The 27963-nt window shown below is 38.4% G+C and overlaps 1 protein-coding gene across 1 annotated transcript in view; it reads left to right on the top strand.

Annotated features, from left to right (window-relative positions):
• Nucleotides 1-27963, top strand: part of GHR (growth hormone receptor) — a gene marked incomplete at its 3' end in the record, with an annotated part of 145697 nt that overhangs the window by 91003 nt on the left and 26731 nt on the right. The window contains 1 exon segment of the mRNA NM_001302931.1: nucleotides 26707-26836. Coding sequence (NP_001289860.1) covers nucleotides 26707-26836 — 130 coding nt within the window.

Raw genomic sequence — 27963 nt, 5'->3', positions numbered from 1 at the left:
AACAACACATACAAATAAACATTTTAGTATCTTCTCATTACCCAATGGATTGTTTTGCATGGTCCATTTTGAAGACAGTGAACTGTAGCCTCTATTTTTATTTAATTTCAAATACCTGTTTGCCAATATTTGCAGCCAGCTTTTGTTAATGTTCCTTTCTGTCCTGTGAATCCTGATGTCATATCCTGCAACATCTCCTCTAGAACATATCTTTGCACTCCTGTCCATCCCCCATTTTCTATTATTATGCTGCCTCTGATGACAAGAGAAAAATCTTGAAAATACATATTGTATTGCCCTACCTGGCGAGGAGTCAGCAGTTATACAATTCAAAATTGAAGTAGTTCACAGCCTTATTTGGCACCCTACTAGGTGTGAGGAGGAAGCTTGATTTTAAAAATATATGCAATCATGACTTCAAGAATGTTTGGGAGTAGGCAAGTGGACACTTACTTTATTCAGGCAAATTTAGAACCAATCTGTGTGTAGTTTCATTTTGTTTTCCATTTCCTGATTAACTGACTATATATCTAGCTACCTATTTGCTGCCATCTAGTGTAATAAAATATATTGATTATACATGGAATTTTGAGTCTATCATGTAGTTGAATATCAGTACTCAAAATGATTCTGGTTTTGGGTTTCTTATAAGTTTACAAAACGCCTAGTCAGGGACCTGTCTTTCTTATCACTGTAACCCTGAACATGGTGTTAATATTTTATCATCGAATCTGGTGCTCAGGATCAACCTTGGTTCATTTTCTATAAACATTACATTTGGAAGCTGGGTAAGGGCATAGCAGTTGGTGGATATGAAGTAAATGCATAAGAGTAATCATTACGAGATCATCTCAGTTTAGAGACCATGATTTTTACTTCATGGGGGCAGCAAAACACAGCATGGATTCTTACCAATAATGTGAGCATAGGCAATTTATTCATCTTTCGGAGGCATCATTTTCGTCATTTCTAAAATGAAATGGTAGGTCCAGATGACTGTTAAGGTCTCTTGCAGCCCTAAGAGTCTGTGACTACATATAAATTATTTTCTCTGCCAAAGTGATGTTTTCAGAGTCCTTTTTAATGCCAGAAATGAATATGGCTTCTCTAGTTCTTCTACGTGGCTATCTATTCTTTGGTGATGATTAGAAGTAAGCACAGATCCTGACTGGAAAGAGAGAGAGGAAAATGTGAACCATGATTTTATTCCTTCTATTCTTGAGAGTTGTCCAATGGGATATTGTCCACTAGTGGATAAGTAGATACTTGCCAATATGCACCTAACCTCTTCTCTTCACTCATAATGGGAATTTAGAAATATAATACCTGTTATAATCAACTTCCTAAACTCTATCCATATTTTATTATTCTGTTTCCTATTATAACTTCTCTATGAAGTACCCTAAGCCTACAGTAACATGTTGGTCTTTCCCTTTTCTTATGAAGTTTTATATAGCTACTCCAGTATATGCTAAAATGTTCCTTTTTCTTGCTTTTATAGTGAGGTCTTGCCCGTTGGCCAGGCTGGCCTCAAAATCCTAAGCTCAAGTGATCCTCCCACCTCAGTCTACTGAGTAGCTGGTCCTAAAATGTTTTATTTTCAGATTATTTCATATGTATAAATCTTATATTCCCAACCAGACTGAAATTTTTCACAGTCAGAAACTATCATTAGTTTCTCATTTTTATGAGGGGATCTTGCATTGCTGTTAAGGGAATTCATATAGTTTTGATAATAAAGATGCTTTTCTGTTTGTTTATATAAATTAGGGTAAAAGAGAAAGTACAAAACCATCTCAAATCAACTCAGGACTCTAATCAATACTAGCTATTTAACAACTCATAGAAGCCAATAAGTCTCTGAGCCTACTGCCAAAAAAGCAACCTTATCATAAAGAGAAAATCTAATAAAACTAAAAGAGGCAGTGGGCAGTGCTACCTATGGGAAGAAAACTTTGAAGTGGGAAAAATCTGGCTTCACATCCCAGCTTTGCTACTTATTACCTTTGTGTTTTGGCTTAAAAGTATCTTTCCTGATGTTAAGTTTCCTTCTCTGTAAAATGAGGATTATAAGACTATATACAACATACCATACAGAAGAGTTATGAAGATGGAATGAGAAAGAAAGTGGCAAAAATTTAGCACAAAGTAGGAACTCAATCAATCATGGTTAAAAAGAACTTTTATCCATTTTTATTTTTGCTTATATACCGTAAAAATTATCCAATACAAATGTAATAAAAGTATCTGCAATTGAGCTTTATAAAGTGAATGATAATTCTCATATTATAGTGGTTCTCATCAAGGATGATTTTTGCCCCCCAGGAGACATTTGGCAATGCCTAGAGACATTTATTTTACTTGTCACATGGAAAAGAGAGGAGTGCTACTGGTATCTAGCAGATAGAGAGCAGGAATGATGATAAGCATATGCTAATGCATGGGATAGCGTTCCACAACAACAAACAATCTGATCCAAAATACCAGTAGTACAGAAGTTGAGGAATCCTACCATAAAGCTTACGGAGTCCATTACTTCTGACCTAAATTTGTTTTACATTTAAGAGTGGATTAAAAAGTAGCTTCCATTTTGGTAGGTTATGAAGAGAGTTGTCTAATCTGGTGCTTTAGATTTGAATTTTGAGGCATATTTCTAGGCTAAGGCATTGCAATATGTAAGTCCTTTCTAAGTTTCAAAATGTTCTTGGAAGTCAACAAATGAAGGCTTGGGGATCTATTAACCCACTAGAGTAGCATAATAATGGTGTTGCTTCTTTATTGAAGACTAATCAAGTGCCAAGTACTCTAAGTATTCTATAATAATTTAGTTTATTTTTCAGCAACTGTATAAGACAGGTATTTTGCTCTCTTTTTACACAGGGGAAAACTGGAGCTTAGGTAACTTTTGTAACATTACTAGTAAGTTGCATAGCTGGGACTCAAACTGAAATCCAGCTAGCTTCAAAGACTGTGCTCTTTCTACTACTGCATACTACCTCTGCCTACTAAAGCTCTGAGATTAGAAAGCAGGATGGGTATGTTTCAAAGGAAATAGGTTAGGAAGGTTTTTGAATATTAGAAACTCTGCTCAAGAAGGTTAGGTCGAATTTCCTCCTGAGGGGCCCTTGAGTATCCATGAACTAGATGAAAAGTCTGAATTTCTCAGGAAGGTAGACCATGTTAGCACTATACCACGTGTATTACTCCATTCTCACTCTGCCATAAGGACAAACCCAAGACTGCGTAACTTATAAAGAAAAAGAGGTTTAATGGATTCACATTTCCACATGGCTGGGTTTCCTCACAATCATGGTTGAAGGCAAAGGAAGAGCAAAGCAAAGACACGTCTTACCTGGCAGCAGACAAGGAAGCATGTGCAGGGGAACTGTCTTTTATAAAACCGTCAGATCTCATGAGACTTATTCACTATCATGAAAACAGCACGAGAAAAACCTGCCCTCATGATTCAGTTACCTCCCACCAGGTCTCTCACACAACATGTGGGGATTATGGGAGGTACAATTCAAGATGAGACTTGTATGGGGACACAGCCAAACCATATCACCATGATACACAATTTGCCAATTCAGCAACAGTTTCATCTTCTATTTTGAAGCCTGATGCAATACATTTTATGAATTCTTCATTTTTATATAAATGTTTTCCTTTTAAATAAGTTCTACCATCTTAACTGTCACTTTCAAATATAATGCAAGCTACATATGCCATTTTAAAAATTTTAGTAGTCACATTTAAAAAGAGGGTGAATTAATTTTAATGTATTTAACCCAATATATCCAAACTATTATCATTTTGACATGTAGTGAAGCTAATAAAAGCATTCATTATTAATGAGCTGTCTCTTACATTATTTTCTCCTAACAAATCTTCAGAATTTGGGTGTGCATTTTCACTTTCCAGCATATCTCAACTGGGTTGCTAAATTTTCAGCAATTAAAGTGAAATGTAGCCCTATCAAAATTATTAATCTTGCATTTAGAAAAAAATATTTTTCACTGCTTTTATTTTTAAATTTGAGTTTACATTAATTAAAATTGAATAAAATTTAAAATTAAGTTCTCAGTCACACTAGCCACATTTCAAGTGCTCAATAGCTATGACAGATTCATGGGTACCATATTGGACAGCACAGATCTAAGCTTTTATTGCTCAGAATGTGGTCCCCAGAGCAGCATCAACAACATCTGTGAACTTATCAAAAGTGCAATATTTCAGTTCACACTTACTGAGTCTGCATTTTAACAAGATCCCCAGATGATGCTTGTTCACATGAAAGTGTGTCTCTCTAAATCACAGATCTCTCGAACAAAAAGCCCAGAAAAAGCACATGAATCAAGAACTGTGAGGAATAAGGAAATTTCCCAAGGAGAATGGTGTCAGAGTTGGTATTAATGATGTGCTCTGGTGAAAAGTCGTAAGTTTCCCAGAAAGGCAATCGTGGCTGTTGTGCTGTTTGAACTGACACAGGGCCATTCTGGAGCTTGGAGTTGGCTCTGCTCTTAGGACCTACGTTAAAGAATCTAACACTGACTTCCATGACTACCACAATTAAGGCAGCTGTACACCCCACCACTACCAATGTAACACAGCCGTGAACATGTTTCTGCTATGCAGAAGTGGAATTTAAGGTCAAACTTCCCTCGTAGGCCCAGGAAGATCACCCACAAGAATGGTGTTTGTTTTCTGCCTCATCGTCATCTCCTGAGAGCTAACACAGACACACTCAACATCCTCTTATATGGAGGTTGGCCCAGATGCCCCTGGGGATTCAATGCATGTTGCTTTGCCTCGCTAATCCTTATTTGGTTTGTTTTTCACAGAACTCAGTAGCTGATAGGCCTTTCAATGTTTTTCGTTTAAGGAATTCATTGTACTAATATAACATAGAAGCTCATTGTTCTAATTAAGTGGTCCTCAATGTTGGCTGCACATTAGAATCACCTGGGGCATTTTGAAAAATACCAATGCCCAGGCATCACCCCACTCAAATTAAATTAGACCTGTGGAAGGTATTTTGTTAAAGATCCCCAAGTGATTATACTGTACAGCACAGCCAGAGTTGAAAATCACTGGTCCAATTAGAAGGAGGCCTTAGCTAGCAGTCAGGTGCCCAAATAAATGCATTTCAAGCTTTAATGTCCATACCAGATAGCTTGGGACTTATTAAAATGCACATTCTGAGCCAGTAGGTGTGGGGGAAATAAACCAGCGTTTGTGTACAGATCTTTTCCTTGTGGTATGTGGTTGGTGATCATCCTCAGTGTCTTTCTATTTCCAGCAAACTGGGTTGAGTTGATGACCCTATTCTTACTCCTCCATGATGACTTTGTCTCTCCCTTGGACTCCTGGTTCTCATTAATCACTACTTTCTCTGATATTCTGAAGCAATTATTATCTTTAACTGCCTTTTATTGTTGCCTACTTCTCTATATGCTTATGTAAATGAGTTATTTCCTCTACTGGATTATAGCTCTTTGAGGTAGATCCACGTGACATGTCATTTTTGTAATTCTCACTGCACCTAAAGAGTGCCTTACACACAAATTCCACTTGCTGATTAATTGAAACAGGGAATACCTGATGTGATCATCTCAAAAAATATCTAAAGAACTTAAAAATGCAACACGTTTTTCTTTGTTGGACAGAAAAAGAAAGTTTAGACAGGCAAGAGGGTAGGAGATACTGGGGCTTTCAATTTTTGTGTTAGTTTATTTTACTCTGGGTACATATTTAAATTTTGAAGAATTGTTCTGTAATTTAGTGATTTTAATTATTTGTTTGGAATAGGGCACTATTGGCATTTTGGACTAGATCATTCTTTGTTGTGGCTGCCATCCTGTGCATTGTAATGTGTTTCACTGCATCCCTGTCCTCAACCCACTAGATGCCATTTTCACCCTTTGAGAACCAAAAATGTCTCCAGTCATTGCCAAATGTCTGCTGGGAAACTCACGCGTGGTTGAGAACCCTTAGTTTAGAAAAGTGGAAGTGTGACACAGCTGTCTTACTGCACTAATACACACCTGAAAAAAAATAAAAATTAAAAACATATACATAAGAGAATGACAAGCTATGTTCTGAGCAATATGTATATTTATAAATATTAACAGAAAAGTGTTCTCTGTTCTTGCATTTTGGATGCTTTGTGCTTGTAGACCATATTTATCCTTGTATTTATCATCTTGGTTATTCTCTTTATAAAAATAGAGGTATATTGCATGCCAATGCTCCTCAGCTTATGAGGTTACATCCCAATAAGCTGGTTGTAAATTTTAAAAAATCAGAAATCATAAATATCAAAATTTAAAAATGCATTTGATACCCTGATTAACTCATCATAAAGTCAAAAAATCCAGAGTCAAACTATGATGAGTCAGGGACTATTTGTATATGAAACATTTTTAAAATCTGAACATAGACTTAGGAATTTTAAATGTGTTGGTAGTAATTCCACCAAGCCAGAGAATGTACATGCATCAAAAATTATTAAGAAACAGTGACTGAAATGATTCTCATTCTCAGGAAACTGGCCCAGCCCCTTTATATAAAATATTCTGTTCTGTGTGCTATGATCCTTGGACTGAATATACTGTTTTAGCAAGCGGTGCTGTTAAGCGGAAGCCCGCACATCAGTAGGTGTTCAATGACTATTTGTTGAAATAATTGAAGAATGAATGAAGGTTAGCTGCATCTCTAAACTCTAAAACTAAAAAGCCTTAATGTGCTCATCACAAAAGACCCTATTTTGTTGTATTTGAAACTTCAAGCCTCAGAAATGAAATTACATGCAAGACTATATTATCATCAATGGGAATAAACAGCCTCAACAAAATCACAAGATAGAAAACAGTTTCATTTCTCAGTTGGTTTCTTCTGGCAATAGAAGGCTCCCCTTAGATTTCATTGGCTTCAGATTTTTTTAGTGACAGAAATTTGATGTTGGCAAAGCATCACTATACTTTCAGGCTTGGATTGGAATGCCCCACATTTACTTTTTCCTACCATTCCTGGCTAAAAACTTGACATGTGAGAACCAGACACAGGGCTCTATTGGTAGCAAGCAGGATGTCTTCTAAGCTCTGAAGGGAAAAAATGATGTAAGTCAGTGGTTCCCAAATTAACCATCAAATGCTACACATTAAAATCACTGGGGAACTTTTAAAAATCAAATGCCCAACTAACATCAAACTATCTGAAAAAGAAATTTAGAAAACAATCCCATTTTTTGAAGCATCAAAAAAATAAAATACTTAGAAGTAAATTTAACCAAGGAAGGAAAATATCTGTTTACTGAAACTATGAAATGTTGGTGAAAGAAACTGAAGTTGATAAAAATAAATGAAAAGATAAATGTTCATGGATTGGAAGAATTAATATTGTTAAGATATTTATATTACCCAAAGCAATCTGTAGATTCAGTGCAATCCTATCAAAATTCCAATGTCATTTTTATAGAAGTAAAAGAAAAATCATAAAATTAATATGGGACCACAAAAGTTACTGAATAGCCAAAGCAATCTTGACCAAAAAGAACAATGCTGGAAGCATCACATTATCAGAATTCAAAATATATTACAAAGCTACAATATTCAAAATAGCATACTGCTGGCATAAAAACAGACCTATCAACCACTGAAAAAGAGTAGTGAGCCCAGAAATAAACTCACACCTCTATGATCAATTGATTTTCAACAAAGGTACCAAGAACACACAATGGAGAAAGACAGTGTCTTCGATAAACGGTGCTGAGAAAACTGGATATCCACATGCTGAAGAATGAAATTAGACCCTTATCTCATCCCTTATACAAGAATCAACTCAAAATGGATTAAAGACTTAAACATAAGCCCTGAAACTATAAAACTACCAGAAGAAAATATAGAGGAAAAGCTCCGTGATATTAGTCTGGGTAGCAGTTTCATGGATATGACCCCAAAAGCACAGACAACAAAAGCAAAAATAGACAAATGGCATTGCATCAGACTAAAAAAGTCTGCACAGCAGATGAAACAACTAATAGGGTGAAGAGACAACCTACAGACTAAGAGAAAATATTTGCAAATCATATGTTAGATAAGGGGTTAATATTCCAAAAATGCAAGGAAATCAATCTACTCAAAAACAAGAAGAAAGCCAATAACGCTATTAAAATATAGGCCTAACCGGGAAGGCTGGCAAGAAGGCTGAATAGGAACAACTCCGGTCTGCAGCTCCAAGCAAGATCAATGCAGAAGATGGGTGATTTCTGCATTTCCAACTGAGGTACCCAGCTCATACGAGTGAGACTGATTACACAGCAAATGCAGCCTGCAGAGGGCAAGCCAAAGCAGAGTAGGATGTCACCTCACACAGGAAGCGAAAGGGATCAGGGAACTTCTTCCCATAGCCAAGGGAAGCCTTGAGGGACTGCATCGTGAGGAACAATACACTCCAGCCCAGATACTATGCTTTTCCCATGGTCTTTACAACACAGACCAGGAGACTCCCTCGTGTGCCTATGATACCAGGGCCCTGGGTATCAAGCACAAAAAATGGGCAGCCATTTGGGCAGTCAAGGAGCTAGCTACAGGAGTTGTTTTTTCATATCCCAGTGGTGCCTGGAATGCCAGCGAGACAGAACTGTTCATTCTCCTGGAAAGGGGAATAAGAACATGGAGTCAAGTGGTCTAGCTCAGTGGATCCCACCCCCACAGAGCCCAGATCCTCTGGCTAAGATCCTCTGGCTTGAAATTCTTACGCCAGCACAGCAGTCTGAAGTTGACCTGGGATGCTTGAGCTTGGTGGGGAGAGGCACATCCACCATTGCTGAGGCTTGAGTAGGTGGCTTTCCCCTCATAGTGTAAACAAAGGGGAATTTCCAAGGGGTAGAGCCTTCGCAGCTCAGTGAAGCCACTGTAGCCAGACTGTCTCTCTAGATTCTGCTTCTCTGGGCAGGGCATCTCTGAAAGAAAGGCAGCAGCCCCAATCAGGGGCTTGTAGATAAAACCCCCATCTCCCTGGGACAGAACACCTGGGGGAAGGGGCAGCTGCGGGCACTGCTTCAGCAAACTTAAATGTCCCTGCCAGCTGGCTCTGAAGAGAGAAACAGATCTCCTAGCACAGCCTCCAAGCTCTGCTAAGGGTCATACTGCCTCCTCAAGTGTGTCCTGGCTGAGACACACCTCCCAGCAGGTGACAACAGACACATCATAGAGGAGAGCTCTAGCTGGCAACTGGCAGGTGCACTTCTGGGACAAAGCTTCCAGATGAAGGAATAATCAGCAATCTTTGCTGTTGTACAGCCTCCGCTGGTGATACCCAGGCAAAGAGGGTCTGGAGTGGACCTCCAGCAAACTCCAGCAGACCTGCAGCAGAGGTGCCTGACTGTTAGAAGGAAAAGTAACAAATAGAAAGGAATAGCATCAATATCAACAAAAAGGAGGTCTACTCAGAAACCCCATCCAAAGGTCACCAACATCAAATAACCAGTTTAGAGAAGAACATAAATGACCTGATGGAGCTGAAAAACACAACATGAGAACTTTGTGAAGCATACGTAAGTATCAATAGCCAAATCGATCAAACGAAAGAAAGGATATCACAGATTAAAGATCAACTCAATGAGACAAACCGTGAAGAGAAGATTAGTGAAAAAAGAATGAAAAGGAAGAACAAAGCCTCCAAGAAACATGGGACTATGCGAAAAGACCAAACCTACGATTGGTTTACCTGAAAGTGATAGGGAGAATGAAACCAAGTTGGAAAATACTCTTAAGGATATTATCCAGGAGAACTTCCTCAACCTAGCAAGACAGGCCAACATTCAAATTCAGGAAATTCAGAAAACACCACAAAGATACTCCTCAAGAAGAGCAACCCCAAGACACATAATCATCAGATTCACCAAAGTTGAAATGAAGGAAAAAATGTTAAAGGCAGCCAGAGAGGAGAGTCCGGTTACCCACAAAGGGAAGCCCATCAGAATAACAGTGGATCTCTCTGCAGAAACCCTACAAGTCAGAAGAGAGTGGGCACCATGATCTCATTTCATGACCATGCAGATCACCAGGTATTCAGAACCTCCTCACCTGGATCAGCAACCTGAGCCACTGCACCTTTCCTTTGCATAGATCCTGCTGCAGGGAGGCCTTTCACTTCATGCCCAGGGAGATCTCCAGGCATTCAAAGCACCTGCTTGCCTGGTTCAACAGCCAGAATCACCCAACTCTTCCTGCAGACATCCTGGTGCAAGAGGGCTCTTTCTGCTCCGCTATATGCAGAAAGTTCTCCAGGCATTCAAAGCACCCACTCACTTGAAGCAGTAACCTGAGCCTCCCAACCCTTCCTGTGCCGAGATCCTGATGCCAAGAGCCCTCTCCACTCCACACCCAGGTAGATCTGCAGGCATCTGGAATGCCCACTCTCTTGGATTAGGAGTTTAGACCCCACTGCCCTTCATCCAATGCAGAGAACTTGAGGCTGAGGAGGTTTCCCACCTCTGGTTGACTGCATACTGGACACTCCCTCAGAGATGGTGCTTGTGTGTGCCATCAGAGGATCTGTAGGTGGACCTGCCCAGTCCCACTCCATCCATCTTGACCCCTGCCTCCCTGACTAGCCTGAGCAAGGAACTCAGACCACTGTGCACTTCATGAATTTGAGGCAACAAGGAGCTTCTACGAGTAAAACATCTTTTACTGGTCAAAACTGATCAGTTATATACCCAGCTAATATCATTGATTATATTGGCTGCAGCTGCCTCTTACCCATAAGCATCATCTGCTAGATTGTAGTTCAAACTGCACAGCCCAATATAAAACCTGTAGCCAAAAGTGCTTAGGGCAATAGAAGTAAAGGATGCTGAAAATACCCAGCATTCTCTAAAGAAACACTCACTCCCTAAGGAGGAGGGAAAAAGAAAGTTTTTAAAAGCACCAATAATATAGAGAAAGAAAAAAAACTACCTGCATGAAAATAATTATGAAAATTAGAAGTGCCAGCCTCTTCAGATGAGAAGGAAACAACACAAGAATTCTGACATCATGAAAAATCTTAATGACACCATCAAAGTATCACACTCATTCTCCAGCAATGGTCTCTAACAAAAATGGAAACTCAGAAATGACCAGTAAAACATTCAAAGCATGGATTGCAAGGAAGCTAAATGAGATCCAAGACAAGGTTGAAAATCAACATAAAGAAATTTCTAAAGAAATCCAGGAAATGAAAGTAGAGATAAATATCCTAAGAAGAAATCAATCGTAGCATCTGGAAATGAAAGACACACTTAAGGAATTTCAAAATACAATTGAAAACTTTATTAATAAACTGAGCCAAGCAGAAGAAAGAATTTCAAAACTTGAAGACCAGACTTTCAAACTAGCCCAGTCAGACAAAAATAAAGGGAAAAAACTTAAATGAACAATCTCCAAGACATATGGAATTATGTAAAGTGATCAAACCTATGAGTTATCGGCATTCCTGAGAAAGAAGGAGAAAAAGTAAACAACCTAGAAAACATATATAAGGAAATAATTGAAGAAAATTTTCCCAATTTTGTTAGACAAGTAGTCATCCAGATATAAGAAATCCAGAGAACACCTGCAAGATGCTGTACAAAACAAAATCACCAAGGCATATAGTGACTAGACTGTCCAAGGTCAATGTTAACAAAAAAAAAAAAAATCTTAGAAGCAGCTAGAGAGAAAAAAAAAAAACAAAAAACGGCCAGATCATATACAAAGGGAATCCCATCAAGCTAACAGTAGACTTCTCAGCAGAAACCTTACAGGCCAGAGAGATTGGGGCCTATTTTTAGCATTCTTAAAGACAATAAATTCTTACCAAGAATTTCATATCCCACTAAACTAAGCTTCATAAGCAAAGGAGAAATAAAATCCTTTTCAGACAAGTAAGCACTAAGGGAATCTGTTACCATTAGCCAGCCTTACAAGAGATCCTTAAGGGAATTCTAAACATGTAAATTAAAAAAGGACACCTACTACCACAAAAAACACACTTAACTATATAGTCCACAGACCCTATTAAGTAGCCATGTAAAGAAATACTCCCTAGGGAGGAAGATAAATGAAAAGGAAAAGTTTTTAAAAGTACTGATAACATAGAGAAAGAAAGAAAAAAACATTCTACCTGCATGAAAATAATTACAAAAATTAGAAGTGCCAGCCTTCTAAAAGCTTCTCAAAGCAACCAGCTAACAACTTCATGATAAGATCAAAACCTTAGTATCAATATTAATATTAGTATCAACCTCAAAAATAAATGGTTTAAATGTCTGACTTAAGAGGCACAGAATGGCAAATTGGATTAAAAAAAAAAAAAAAGAATTACCCATCTTCTGTCTTCAAGAGACCCATTCCACATGTTAGGCTCAAAGTAGGGTTGGAGAAAGATTTACCATGCAAATGGAAAACAAAGAGGAAGAGGGAGAGCTATTCTTACATCAGATAAAAGATGTTTTAAACCAACAGTTTTAAAAAGGACAAAAAAATTCCCATATTTATTTATGAGTTTTCGGCCTCAATGATATGTCTAAAGCTGTTGAATTGAACCCATTATCATTGCATAATACGCTATGTAATAATGCTGTTGAATTGAACCCAGTATCACTGAATATTAAGCAATGCCTAGCATTGCATAGCATATTTTGCAACAATACTAGGTTCAATTCAACAGCATTAGACATATCATTGAGACAGAAAACTAACAAATAGTGTTAATTTTAACTCTAACATGTAATAATATAGCAACATCTCCTAGTTATCTAGAACTCAGGCTTCTATATCTATGACTGTCTAGTATACAATCACAGAAAAATCACCTCTGAACAGTGAGGGAAATAGCTGCCACAGTATCACCACCTCCCAAGCTTGTTCACAGTATCACCATGTACACCAAGCAGAAAACTAACAAATAGTGTTAATTTTAACTCTAAAATGTAATAATATAGCAACTTCTCCTAGTTATCTAGAACTCAGGCTTTGATAGCTATGACTATTTAGTATACAACCACAGAAAATCACCTCTCAACAGCGAGGGAAATAGCTGCCACAGTATCACACCTACACCAAGCTTGTTCAACCCACAACCAGCAGGCTGCAGGTCTGCCAGGACAGCTTTCCATGCCGCCCAAGACAAACTTGTAAACTTTCTTAAAATATTATGAGTTTTTTTTTTTTTTAGCCATTTGCTCATCAGCTATTGCTAGTGTTAGTATATTTTAGGTGTTGCTCAAGACAATTCTCTTCTTCCAGTGTGACCCAGGAAAGCCAAAAGATTGGATGCCTATACTTTGGATGTTTCATCTAGAACCAATATACTTATTGTTTCAACTATTACCAATGAACTTCTAGTTACAGGATGAAATTCCAAATTAGCAATGTTCATCATTTGCTCTTCTTAGGTAACAACAGTTAACAAATCACAACTGATTGTGAGGATGTAAATAACAGCATTGAGCATTTATATAATGCTTACTCTATACCAGGCACTGTTCTAAGAACGTTACATAGATTTACTCGCTTAATCTTTACACTAACCCTGTGACATACCATTATTATCCCAGTTTTACAGGTAAGGAAACTGAAGAAGTTAAGTAATTTGCCCAAGATTACAGATTGTAAGTGATGGAGGTAGGATTCGAACTCACAAGTCTGGCACCAAAGTCAGCACTATCAGCCTCTACCCAATATTATCAAGAGTAACTCCCTGGTAGCTTCTATCAATTGTCATGGCAACTCTCTCTCAAAATAAAGAATTATTGTTTTTAATAAATGATGTCATTCCCAGAAATGAATTATGTGTGAATCATACTAAGCTGCAGTGAGAGTATGAATATCACCATCACAGTGGTGAATCTACTTAGTATAGAGATAAAATGCCAGCCTCTCTCGGCAGCCTTGCACATAGGTAAATCATAATTCAGCAGGATAATCCCTGATCCCCATGCAGCCTTAAAAAAGGTTAAATAATGTTTAACAGATTTCATTAATCATTCAGAGAATCTTAAAATTTATTTTAGGAAACATAATTTCAGGAGTAACTTTTAGTTAGCTAGAAAATACAGTTCTGTTGAGCATCTCATAATCTTTGCCAGACAAAGGAAACATTCTTGCCTTTCTTTGCGGGAATTATAGACCACCAATCTTACTAATTTTCAACTTTCATAAAGGCAAGATTAGCTTCATGGACAATGTTTCTCAAACTAAAAGTAGTGACCTATTAGTAAATCAATTTATAGGGTCACAAGCAGCATAAGCTATAAATTGAAATCAGAATTCAATGCAGGCAGTAAGTTAGTAATTTTGAGATATTTTATTTTACATGTACATGTGTGTATGCATCATATAAATAAATATGTGAAAACATTTTTAAACATTTAAAAATATGTTTAAATATATATTTAAAGTTTAAATATGTAAGTATATACTTATATTAATGATATAATCTATGTGTTAATATATATTGTTTTTAATTTATATTAACAATATATAAATATAATATATAAACAATGTATTAATTAGTAATATATTAAGTATATAATCATACGTTATACATAAGTATATTATATGCTATATATAAGTATGTTATATTCTATGTAACATATAGTATATATTAAAACATATATATACTTAATATATTTAATATATTAATACCCCATATAATATATATATAGTCATTAAGAATACAAACTCTGGGCTGGCTGCAGTGGCTCACGCCTGTAATCCTAGCACTTTGGGAGGTCAAGGCAGGCAGATCACAAGGTCAAGAGATCGAGACCATCCTGGGCAACATGGTGAAAGCCCCTGTCTCACTAAAAATACAAAATTTAGCTGGGTGTGGTGGCACACGCCTGTAGTCCCTGCTACTCAGAAGGCTGAGGCAAGAGAATCACTTGAACCTGGGAGGCAGAGGTTGCAATGAGCCAAGATTGCGCCATGCACTCCAGCCTGGTGACAGAGAGACTCTGTCTCAAAAAAAACAAAAAACGAATTCTGAAGCACAGCTGTTGAGTTGGAATGCTGGAATCAAGACTGAACCACTTAATAACCAAGTGACTTTGGGCCAATTATGTTACTTCTCTGTGCCTCAGTGTCCTCATCTATTCAGTAGTGAGAATAATAGTACCTACTTCATTTTTAAACATGTTTTATATTACATATAAAATGTGTAGGACAGAGACCCCGAAATAGTTATAGTTGCTGTCATATTATTCTGTTCCTGTGTAAGAAGGAGACTTGGAAAAGTAATGATGTTGAATGCAGTAACTTATTTCACTCATAAAAGAATTACATATTCTCATCTTATTTGCTCATCAAACCTTTGAAGATCATTCATGTTTCATTCTGTCACATTGTCTTAACGATATATAAAAGCTAAATACAAAAGCTGTTTTTAAATAACTGATACATTTAGGCCAGTCACCTTAAAATTTTACCCAAAGCCTGTGCAGGCATAGTCCCAGAAGTAGACTAGCTCTGCTGCAATCACCATCTCTTGTTTATTATTTATGAAAGGAACATTGCAGTTTCACCACAGTTGGCCTGGCCAACACGCTTATGCAATCCTCAGAACATATGAAAGTGATTTCAGTTGCCAATAAGTATTTCCTCACTTTGGCTTATGTTTAATAATAGCCATTCTTTATCCAGATCAGGGTGAGTGAGCATGCGGTAACTATTCTCTTCTAAAACTGACCCTTGTTTGACTGCATATGCCGATTGCTTAGCAGAACCCAAATCCACCGTAATGGGCCAAAAGTCTTGATGCCGTGGGCTTTTCTTACATTACAATATTTCCCTTCCCATTTTTAATGTCCATATAACCACATACTCTGGTTTGGTCTTATAATTTCTTTTTTCATTTAGGATTAAAGTCATGTTTGAAGATCATTTGCCTATTCTATAAAAATTATTTTCTTCAGTATCTCTTTGCACATGTTTAATTTGGTGAGTTTTCTTTTATTCATTTTTGTTTTTTGAGATGGAGTCTTGCTCTTTCACCCAGGCTGGAGTGCAGTGGTGTGATCACAGTTTACTTTAACTTCAAACTCCTGGGTTCAAGCAGTTCTCCTGCCTCAGCCTCCTGAGTAGCTAGGACTACAGGCGCATACCACTACACCCACTAATTTTTAAAATTTTTCTAGAAATGGAGGTCTTGTTTTCTTGCCCAGTCTGATCTCAAACTCACAGCCTCAAGTGATATGACTCGGCCTCTCAAAGCTCTGGATTTTCTTAATCACACTAACAACTATTGTTTTGTTTTGTTTCTTCCTTTTCTATGTTTGTCTACTGCCACCCCTACTTGAAAAGAAATTGTCAACTGGTAATATTTAGTTACACTTTGGTCAGAGGGCATGGTTTTCTCTTCAAGCCCCCATACCATGAAAAATAGCTAAGTCCCCTACCCTCTGTTCAAGAATAAGATAAAGTGTCAGAGACTGTGGACAGTGCCTGGTCCACAGGACATGGTGCAGTGGCAGTCCTCCATTTAAGGACAGATAGCTTCTGAGTGCCTTTCGCTCCCCTACCTGGAGCTCTCTGAAGAAGACTGTCCTTTATCTTCAAAGACTCCCCTCCTTCCAAATTTCCCCTCACTCTTCAGTTGCTCTTCTTCCTCCTTTCTTAGTCCCAAACCCCAAGCCAGCTTTGGGAAATTGTATGTGCTTGCATTTGGTTGTTATTTCTGCTTTGTTCTGCGTTGTGCATAAAAAGGAGTCTCCAGTGAGAGAACAGAGAATAAAGCAAATTAATATTTCTGTATATAAGAGCTGCTTGAGATCCTACCTCTATATACTATCTGAGAAGATAATTTTCCTTCAAGTGGAAAGCTACTAGATGGTGAAGGAGGAAGCCAACATTAACCTGCTTAGCCCATCTGAAGAGCAAAACAGTCACAGTCATGTTAAGATGATATGTGGCAGCCAGCAATGCCTCCAAGCTCCCTCTGACACTGTCAAATGTAGGTTTAGACTTAGAATCAAGTTTCATTTAGTTTTAAAAACTTGAATTTAGTAAAATTATTTTCAAGCTTTCTAAACCACAATTTCAGGAGCAGTACCAGCATAACAACTTTTTTTCCATAAGTTATTGGGGTACAGGTGGTATTTGTTTACATGAATAAGTTCTTTAGCAGTGATTTGTGAGAATTTGGTGCACCCATCACCCAAGCAGTATACACTGCACTATATTTATAGTCTTTTATCCCTTGCCGCCCTCCCACCCTTCTCCTCAAGTCCCCAAAATCTATTGTATCATTCTTATGCCTTTGTGTCCTCATAGCTTAGCTCCCACATATCAGTGAGAACATACAATGTTTGCTTTTCCATTCCTGAGTTACTTCATTTAGAATAATAGTCTCCAATCTCACCCAGGTCACTGCAAATGCCATTAATTCGTTCCTTTTTATGGCTGAGTAGTATTGCATTGTGCATATAAATATATCACAGTTTCTTTATCCACTCAGTTGATGGGCATTTGGGTTGGTTCTACAGTTTTGCAGTTGTGAATTGTGCTGCTATAAACATGCATGTGCAAGTATCTTTTTGAATAATAACTTCTTTTCCTCTGGGTAGATACCTAATAGTATGATTGCTGAATCAAATAGTAGTTCTACTTGCAGTTCTTTTAGGAATTTCCACACTGTTTTCCATAGGGGCTATACTAGTTTACATTCCCACCAGCAATGTAGAAGCAGTCCCTGATCACTGTACGCACGCCATGCAGATGTTGATCTACTGTTTTTTGATTTTTTGATTATGGCCATTCTTGCAGGAGTAAGGTGGTGTCGCATTGTGGTTTTGATTTGCATTTCACTGATCATTAGTGATGTTGGCATTTTTTCTTTTTTTTTTTTTTTTTTTGGCCATTTGTATATTTTCTTTTGAGACTTGTCTAGTCATGTCTTTAGTCCACTTTTTAAAGGAATTGTTTGTTTTTTCACTGATTTGTTTTTGTTGTAGATTCCAAATATTAGTTTTTTGTCAGATGTATAGATTGTGAAGATTTTCTCCCACTCTGTGGGTTATTTGTTTATTCTGCTGACTGTTCCTTTTGCCATAGAAAGTTCTTTATTTAATTAGGTCCCAGCTATTTATCTTTGTTTTTCTTGCATTTGCATTTGGGTTCTTGGTAAATGTCTAGAAGGGTTTTTCAACGTTATCTTATAGAATTTTTATAGTTTCAAGTCTTAGGTTTAAGTTCTTAATCCATCTTGAGTTGATTATTGTATATGGTGAGATGAGGATCCAGTTTAATTCTCCTACATGTGACTAGCTAATTATTCCAGCACCATTTGTTGAAAAGGGTGTCCTTTTGCCACTTTATATTTTTGTTTGCTTTGTTGAAGATCAGTTGGCTGTATGTATTTGAATTTATTTCCAGATTCTCTATTCTGTTTCATTGCTCATCTATGTGCCCATTTTTATACCAGTGCCATGCTGTTTTGGTGAGTATGGCCTTATACTATAGTTTGAAATCAGGTAGTGTGATTACTCTAGATTTGTTCTTTTTGCTTAGTCTTGCTTTGACTATGTGGACCCTTTTTGGTTCCATATGAATTTTAGATTTTTTTTTTTCCTAATTCTGAAAAGAATGACAGTGGTATTTTGATGGAGTTGCATTGAATTTGTAGATTGCTTTTGACAGTATGGTCATTTTCACAATATTGATTCTACCCATCTATGAGCATGGGATGTGTTTCCATTTGTTTGTATCATCTATGATTTATATCAGTAGTGTTTTGTAGTTTTCCTTGTCAAGGTCTTTCAACTCTTTTGTTAGGTATATTCCTAAGTTTTGTTTGTTTGTTTATTTGTTGCAGCAATTGTAAAAGAGGTTGAGTTCTTGATTTGATTATCTGTGTAGCCACTGTAGGTGTATAGAAGAGCCACTGATTTGTGCACATTAATCTTGTATCCAGAAACTTTGCTGAATTTTTTTTTTATCAGTTCTAGGAGCTTTCTGGAGGAGTCTTTAGGGTTTTCAAGGTAAACGATCATATCAGCAGCAAACAGTGACAGTTTGACTTCCTATTTACAAATTTGAATGCCCTTTATTTCTTTCTCCTGTCTGATTGCTCTGGCTAGGACTACCAGTATTATGTCAAAGAGAAATGGTGATTTAAGGTAGGAGGGTTGTATTTTTCCAAAAATTTATCCATCTCTTCTAGGTTTTCTAGTTTATGTGCATAAAGGCATTCATAATGGCCTTGAATAATTCTTTGTATTTCAGTATGTCAGTTGTAATATCTTCTGTTTCATTTCTTAGTGAGGTTATTTGGATTTCATCTCTTCTTTTCTTGGTTAATCTTACTAATGGTCTATCAATTTTATTCATCTTTTCAATGAATCAGCTTTTTGTTTCATTTATCTTTTGTATTTTTTTGTTTCAATTTCCTTTAGTTCTGTTGTGATCTTGGCTATTTCTTTTCTTCTGCTGGGTTTGGGTTTGGATTGTTTCTTTAGTTCCTTAAGGTGTGACCTTAGGATGTCAATTTGTGCTCTTTCAGTCTTTTTGATGTAGGCATTTCCAGCTATGAATTTTCCTCTTAGTACCACCTTTGCTGTATCCCAGAGGTTTTGGTAGGTTGTGTCATTATTGTCATTCAGTCTGAAGAATTTTTTAAATTCCATCTTGAGTTCCTTTTTTTGACCAATGCTTATTCAAGAGCAAGTTATTTAATTTCCATGTATTTGCCTGGTTTTGAAGGTCCCTTTTAGAGTTGATTTCCAGTTTTATGGTCTGAGAGAGTGCTTGATATAATTTCAATTTTCTTAAATTTGTTGATGCTTGTTTTATGGCCTATAACATGGTCTATCTTGGAGAGTTTCATGCACTATTGAAAAGAAAGTATATTCTATGGTTGTTGGATGAAATGTTTTGTATATATCTGTTAAGTTCATTTGTTCCAGGATATAGTTTAAATGCACTGATTTTTTGTTGTTGTTGACTTTCTGTTTTGATGACCTGTCTAGTGCTGACAGCGAAGTGTTGAAGTCTCCCACTATTATTACGTTGCCATTTATCTCATTTCTTAAGTCTATTAGTAATTGTTTTATAACTTTGGGTGCTCCAGCATTAGGTGCATATATGTTTACAATTATGATATTTTCCTATTGGACAACACCTTTTACCATCATATAATGTCCCTCTTTTTCTCTTTTAACTGCTGTTGCTTTAAAGTTTGTCTGATATAAGAATACCCTTGCTTACTTTTGGTGTCCATTTGTATGAAATGCCTTTCCACCCCTTTACTTTAAGTTTATGTGAGTTCTTTTGTGTTAGATGAGTCTCCTGAAGACAGCAGATAGTTGGTGAGTTTTTAATCCATTCAGCTGTTCTGTATCTTTTAAGTGGAGGATTTAGGCCATTTACATTCAATGTTAGTATTGAAATGTGAGGTACCGTTGCATTCATCATGCTCTTTGCTGCCTGTGTACTTTGTTTTTTTTGTTGTTGTTGTTGTTGTTGTTTGTTTTTAACTTGTATTTTTGTTTTATAGGTCCTGTGTGATTTATGCTTTAAAGAGGTTCTGTTTTGATGTGTTTCCAGGATTTGATTCCAGATTTAGGCTCCTTTTAGCATTTCTTTTCATGATGGCTTGGTAATGGCAAATTCTCTCAGCATTTGTTTGTCTGAAAACAACTGTATCTTTAATTCATATATGATGCTTAGTTTCACTGGATACAAAATTCTTGACTGATACTTGTTTTGATTAAGGAGGCTGAAGATAGGGCCCCAGTCCCTTCTAGCTTGTAGTGTTTCTGCTGAGAACTGTGCTGTTAATTTTTTTTTTTTTTTTTTTTTTTTTTTTTTGAGATGGAGTTTCACTCTTGCTGCCCAGGCTGGAGTGCAATGGTGTGATCTCAGCTCACTACAACCTCCGCTTCCTGGTTCAAGCAGTTCTTCTGCCTCAGCCTCCCAAATGGCTGGGACTACAGGCACTTGCCACCATATCCACCTCATTTTTGTATTTTTAGGAGAGATGGGGTTTCACCACGTTGACTGGGATGGTCTCAATCTCTTGACCTCATGATCCACGCATCTCAGCCTCCCAAAGTGCTGTGATTACAGGCATGAGCCACCGCACCCAACCAAAATCTGCTGTTAATCTGACAGGTTTTTCTTTATAAGGTATCTCATGGTTCTATCTCACAGCTCTTAGGATTCTTATCTTCATCTTAACTTTTGGTAGCCTGATAACAACGTGTCCAGGCAATGATCTTTTTGCAATGAATTGCTCAGGTGTTCCTTGTACTTCTTATATTTGGATGCCTAGGTCTGTAGCAAGGCCGGGGAAGTTTTCCTCGATTATTTTCCCAAATATATGTTTTCCAAGCTTTTGGATTCTCTTCTTCCTCAGGAATTTTTTTTTTTTTTTTTTCGAGATGGAGTTTCACTTTTGTTACCCAGACTGGAGTGCAATGGCACGATCTCAGCTCACTGCAACCTCCGCCTCCTGGGTTCAGGCAATTCTCCTGCCTCAGCCTCCTGAGTAGCTGGGATTACAGGCACGCGCCACTATGCCCAGCTAATTTTTTGTATTTTTAGTAGAGACGGGGTTTCACCATGTTGACCAGGATGGTCTCGATCTCTTGACCTCGTGATCCACCCGCCTCGGCCTCCCAAAGTGCTGGGATTACAGGCTTGAGCCACTGCGCCCGGCCTAGGAACACCAATTATTCTTATGTTTGGTCATTTAACAGTCCGAGCCTTTTTGGAGTCTTTGTTCATATTTTCTTATTCTTTGTTCTTTGTCTGTGTTGGATTGCATTAATTTGAAGACCTTGTCTTCAATCTCTGAATTTCATTCTTCTATTTGTTCAAGTCTATTACTGAGACTTTCCAGAGCATTTCACATTTCTTTAAATGTGTACAAAGTTTTCTGAATTTTTGTGGGGATTTTTTTAGCTATCTTTTTTTTTTTTTTGGATATTTCTCCTTTCACTTCTTTTTTTTTTTTTTTTTTTTTTTTTTTGAGACAGAGTTTCACTCTTGTTACTCAGGCTGGAGTGCAATGGCGCGATCTCAGCTCACCGCAACCTCCGCCTCCTGGGTTCAGGCAATTCTCCTTCCTCAGCCTCCTGAGTAGCTGGGATTACAGGCACGTGCCACCATGCCCACCTAATTTTTTGTATTTTTAGTAGAGACGGAGTTTCACCGTGTTGACCAGGATGGTCTCGATCTCTCGACCTCGTGATCCACCCGCCTCGGCCTCCCAAAGTGCTGGGATTACAGGCTTGAGCCACCGCGCCCAGCCTCTCTCCTTTCACTTCTTATATTATTTTTTTGGATTTCCTTGCATTGGGTTTCACCTTTCTCTGATGCCTCCCTGATTAGCTTAATAACTAACCTCCTGAATTTTTTTTCAGGTAAATCAGGGATTTTTTTGTTTGTTTGTTCGAGTCTATTGCTAGTGGATTAATGTGATTTGGGGGTGAATGTTAAAGAGCCTTGTTTTGTCATATTACCAGGGTTGGTTTCCTGGTTGCTTCTCATTTGGGTAGCCACTGTCAGAGGGAAGGTCTAGGGTTGAATGCTGTTGTTCAGATTCTTTTCCCACAGGGTGCTCCCTTGATGTAGTACTCTTCCCCTTTTCCTATAGATATAGCTTCCTTTGAGCTGAACTGCTGTGATTGTTGTCTCTTTTCTGGGTCTAGGCACCCAGTGAGTCTACCTAGCTCTTGGCTGGTACTGGAGTTTGTCTGCACAGAGTCCTGTGATGTGAACCACCTACAGGTCTCTCAGCCATGGATACCAGTGCCTGTTCCAGTGGGATGGTGGGGGGTGGAGTGCAAAGGACTTTAGCTTTGGTGGTTTAATGCTCCATTTTGTGCTGGTTGGCCTCCTGCCAAGAGGTGGCACTTTGCAGATAGCATCAGCTGTGGTAGTATGGAGAGGAACAGGTGGTGGGTGGGGCTTTATAACTCTCAAGATTATATACTCTTTGTCTTCATCTACCAGGTAGATAGAGAAGGACCATCAGGTGTGGGCAGGGCTAGGTGTGGTTGAGCTCAGACTTTTCTTGGGCGGGTCTTGCTGGGGCTGCTGTAGGGAATGGGGGTGGGATTCCCAGGTCACTGGAGCTACATACCTAGGAGGATTATATCTGCCTCTGCTGAGTCATGAAGGTTGTCAGGTAAGTGGGAGAAAGCCAGAAGTCACAGTCCTCACCCACCTCCCAAGCAAACCAAAGGGCCAGTCTCACTCCCACCATGCCCCACATGACAGCCCCAAGTCTATTTCCAGGTAGTGGGCAAGATGGATTTGAAACTTGCCCCAGGCTACCTGCCTCCCAGCTGAAAAAGAAAGGGCTTGGTTCTTCCCCTACTTGTGGAATCTGCACACTAGCTTTGTGCCCTCCCCCAAGTTCTAGCCAGGAGGCTTCCTGCCCCATTCAAATTGTTACAAAGTTCAGCTAGAGATTTTCTTCTCCATGTGGAGTTTTACACCCTGCTTCTCTTGCCACCTTCTCTATCGATCCCCATGGTACCACACCAGAGTGGGCTTCTTGGGGACCCAGCGAGCTCCTAGGGCCTTTCTGCTGCTTCTACTTCTGTATTTTGCTCAGCTCTCTAAACTGACTCTGCTTCAGGTAAGATCAGAAACTTCTCCCACAAACACACCTTCAGTTTCTCCAGTGGGGGTATGTGTTCAGCAGAGGAGGGTCTCTTTCCCACTTCCACAGTTGGGGCACTCACAGTATTTGGGGTGTCTCCCAGGTCCTACAGGAGCAGTCCACTTCCTTGAGAGTGTCTGTGGGTCCTCCCAGGATTGTTGATTTGGTCTTACAGTCAATTCAGAGCTTAAATTAACAATGCAAGCCTCCACATGCTGCTCTGTCCAGAGCTGCAATCTAGTCCTGCCTCCTATCTGCCATGATGATCCAGGCCACAACTTCTTAATTAATTAATTCTTATTGCCAGTTTATAGTCTATCAGTTTAGGCAAACGTATCAGTTGGATGTACTACTTTGCACACATAGTTAAAATATCTTAGCTCTTCAAGCATTCACTATAAAACATCATTGTACTCTTCTAAAGTGACAATATTCATCATATCCTCCCCACAGCCTCCTGAACTAGACTCTTGGGAGTTCACACCACATGTTCACTCCTGATACATATCTCTGCTGGAATTGATCATGGAATCAAATAATATGGAAAGCCGCCTCCTCAGTCTTACATCTAACTTTATTTACCTACAGTAGTGGTTCTCAACATGGGCTATGCTTTGCAAGCACCTGGGGAACTTTTAAAAAAATCACAGTACCCAGCCTGCATCCCAGGTTGATTCAAATCTCTGGGAGCAGACCAAGGCATCCGTACTTTTTAAGCTCCTCCCTTGATTCCAGTGTGCAGTTACAGTTGGGAATTTTTGCCTTTGGGACATGCCAGGCTACTAATTTCTGAGTGTTAATTAAGGGAACATGTGAGCTCATCATTTCTCTTGTGGGAATTTTTTGAGAAGAAAGAGAGATTGGGGAACAAAATAGCTACTATTTTTTGCTAGTGCGAAGAGCTTAGCTTGAAATCACATGGACCTATGTTTTAATCCCATCTTTGCTACCTTTGTAAAGGTGGGAAACTCACTTGTCTCCCTTCTAGTTTCACCTATATCTACATTGAAATAAGACCCACCTTCTAAAGTGGTCAGTATTAAATGAGATCATATGTGCAAAGTGTTCAACATGATGTAGTACATAACATGATAGGACATAGTAATAATAACTAAAGATACCACTACAAATCAAAATCCTTATTTTCAAAATTAAGTCTCCAAAGAAGAAATGAATATGAATCCCAAATCTGTTGCCTAGATTTTTGAGTGCCAAGCAGCATTAATGCTAATATTTCATCAGCATTATCACTAACAGAAATGAGTATTCCAACTTAACTCATTGCCCTTAGTAATAATTCTTTTAGGGACAAAGATAGGCTCCCTTAATTGCAAAATTTCTTTCAGAGGTGCTATAAATGGATGTTGAATTACACTGTCTTTAGGTTTAACCTTTAAAAATCATAAGAAAGCAAGAAATATTACTAGTTCAGAAATGATTTTCTGTTCCTGACTTATCAGAGAAGACCTGAGAGTCTATGGTAGTCATTTTTTGTCTTCGTAGTGAAACAAAAATGTAAGATTCTAATAGGATTTTTAGACATAGTGAAAAAGGTGCTCATTTTAAGATTATGGCAGTTCCTCTCAGAAAGCCTTAAGATGACACTAAGGAGTTGGACTTTAGGAATGCTTCAGCCACAGTGGCACAATGGTGCTAGATGAGACAAGAGGTAATTAAGGAGGAACTAAGCAGCCAACCACAATAGATAGTTCTTTTTGTCTCCAAAAAAGGTGTTACCCACTTTCTCACACTCACTGTGATATATTCCATTTACTAAGAAAAGTGGCTTATGTCATTCTTGGGCACTGCTTTCAAGTTCTGATATATCAGATTCATTGATTCTATGTTAATAGCATTCAAATGTTTAGTAAAGTTAATTACTTCTAACGTTTTTCCAAGTTAAGCCACCAGCTCTGTCCCGTGCTTCAGTCTCTCCCATAAGACTGCAATCAAAGTGTCAGCTAGAGCTGTGGTCTCATCTGAAGGCTGGATAGGGAAGGATTGGCTCCCATGCTCATTTACATGGCTGTTGGCAAGATTCAGTTCCTCAAGGGTTTGTATACTAAGGGCCTCTGCTTCTTGCTGGGTGTTGGCCAGAGGCCACCCTTAGTTCTGTACTGTATGATTCTCACCACACAGCAGCTTATTTCATCAAAGTCAGCAAGAGGGTCAGTCTGCTAGTTAGAAAGAAGTCTCAGTCTTTTATAACCTAATCATAGAACTGACATCTCTCCATGCTGCCATATTCTTTTGATTGAAAGCAAGTAATTCAAAGGAAGGATATACATAAGGCTGTGAATGAGGGAAGACAGGGATCAAAAATCATGAAAAGAAAAATGGCCCTGTAGTGAATGCTATGGTTCCTACACTACATCTCCCATGTTTACCTGATGTCAGCACAATCATCTATGGTGTCCATTTGCCACTATGCATCTTGCCACTGTGTACCTGAGTGTTCAGGTGCCTGCCTCAGCAAAGACCCTCAGCTCGTGTGCAGGTACAGCCTAGAATTGCATGGGGGTGAACATCGCTGAGGCACACTTCAACCAGTGGGTATTGGGAGTGGCAGGTAAATGTCCTAACCTCTCATCTTTCTGCACAACAATGGTGGTGTATATTCTACACAGCTTCTCAGAGGAGCCTCAGTGGGATCGGACCCCATTAGCCACTGTGATAACTAGCTCAGTAACACACACAAATTAGTTGTTCTCCCTTTCCTTCCCACTCTCCCCATTCCCTCATCCCTAGTTCCAGAAATCTTCCAGATGAACTACCTGTATCCACATCCTTATTGCTAGCTCTGGTTTCTTAAACAGGCCCTAAGAAATGCTTGAAATAAAAGACAAAATGGTTTGTCTCCAAGATCAAGGGCTGACATTGGCAAGCAACAGGCTCTAAAACTATGACCCAGGAAAAAAACTTTTCTGGAAGACATCAACATCACCTCCTAGACACAGAATATGCTGGCTTCATCCCAGTGTTTTCTTTACACACTTTAAATATGTGTCTCATTAGGATCATATATAACCCACATGATTTCATGCCTTGCCTTTTCTTTTCATTCTGCAGATTCTTCTAAGGAGCCTAAATTCACGAAGTGCCGTTCACCTGAGCTAGAGACTTTTTCATGCCGCTGGACAGACGCAGTTCATCATGGTTTAAAGAGTCCAGGACCCATACAGCTGTTCTATACTAGGAGGTGCTGCCTTCATGCCTTTCTGATTTTCCTCTCTATGGATGTACCTACTAAAGTACATTGAGTCACATGTAGTGTAGGAATGGAAGTGATTTGTTGTGATTTATGTAATTAATGAGTATCATTCACTCATTTATTGAAAAAAATATTAATCAAGACCATCCTATATGCTAAGTACTATTTTAGTCACTGGAGATATAAGAGTGATTACAAAAAGACAAAATCTAGTCTCAGGGAGATTTCCTTCCAACACAGGGAGACAGACAATAAAAATTGAATAAAATGTCAGCTAGTAATATAGGTTATTAAGAAAAATAAAGCCAGAAAGCAGCATATCAGCAGTGTGTGGGAGTGTGTGTATGTGGGTGAGAGTGTGTATGGATACACATGGGCATATGCATGTGGATGAGAGTGTGTGTAAGAAGCTTGAGTGATACTGAAATGGGTGGTCCTAGGAGACCTCTCTTTTGTGGTGCCCTAGACCAGAGACATAAATGAAATGGGACCAGCCACATGAATATCTGGGGGAAAGGCTATCCAGGCAGAGGAAATTGTGTACAAAGTCCCTGAGGCAGTCTTGGCATATTTGAGGGAAGATAAAGGCTAGCACTGAAGGCACAAGATTGAAAGTGAGGATCGTGATATGGGAAAGAATCAGAGAGTTACTTAGGGACAAACTATGCCAAAGCTCATAGGCAAGGGCAAGGCTTTGAATTTTACTTTATTTGTGGTGGAAAACTATATGTGTTTTTTGAAAAGATGTATGTTTTAAAGATGCAACTTGGTTTCTAGGCAGATAATGCACTATGTCTCTTAAATATATTTAATAAAAGACTATAGTACCTTTTTTTTTTACCAATGGCCCTCTAAAATAGCAGAGGAAGGATGAAACAAAGACCTCTCAATATAGGTACCACCCAAGTTGTTTATTTCTTCCCCTTCACCTGGTATTATTTTCATTTTTGTTTACTCTTATTCTGTATATTTTTACTTTTTTTACATTTTAGGCTTAAACTCTTCATTATCTCTTCTTTTCCACCCAACTCAGAGAAGACCTAAGCCAAGATGCAGGGTTAGTGAGGACCCTTTATCCTTGGCTCAAGTTGTTCGTTAGTCAGAGGATGATGTCT

The sequence above is a fragment of the Saimiri boliviensis genome, chromosome 1, assembly GCF_048565385.1.
Source record: "Saimiri boliviensis isolate mSaiBol1 chromosome 1, mSaiBol1.pri, whole genome shotgun sequence".
NCBI classification, from domain to species: domain Eukaryota; kingdom Metazoa; phylum Chordata; class Mammalia; order Primates; family Cebidae; genus Saimiri; species Saimiri boliviensis.
This window is presented reverse-complemented; position numbering and strand designations above follow the sequence as displayed.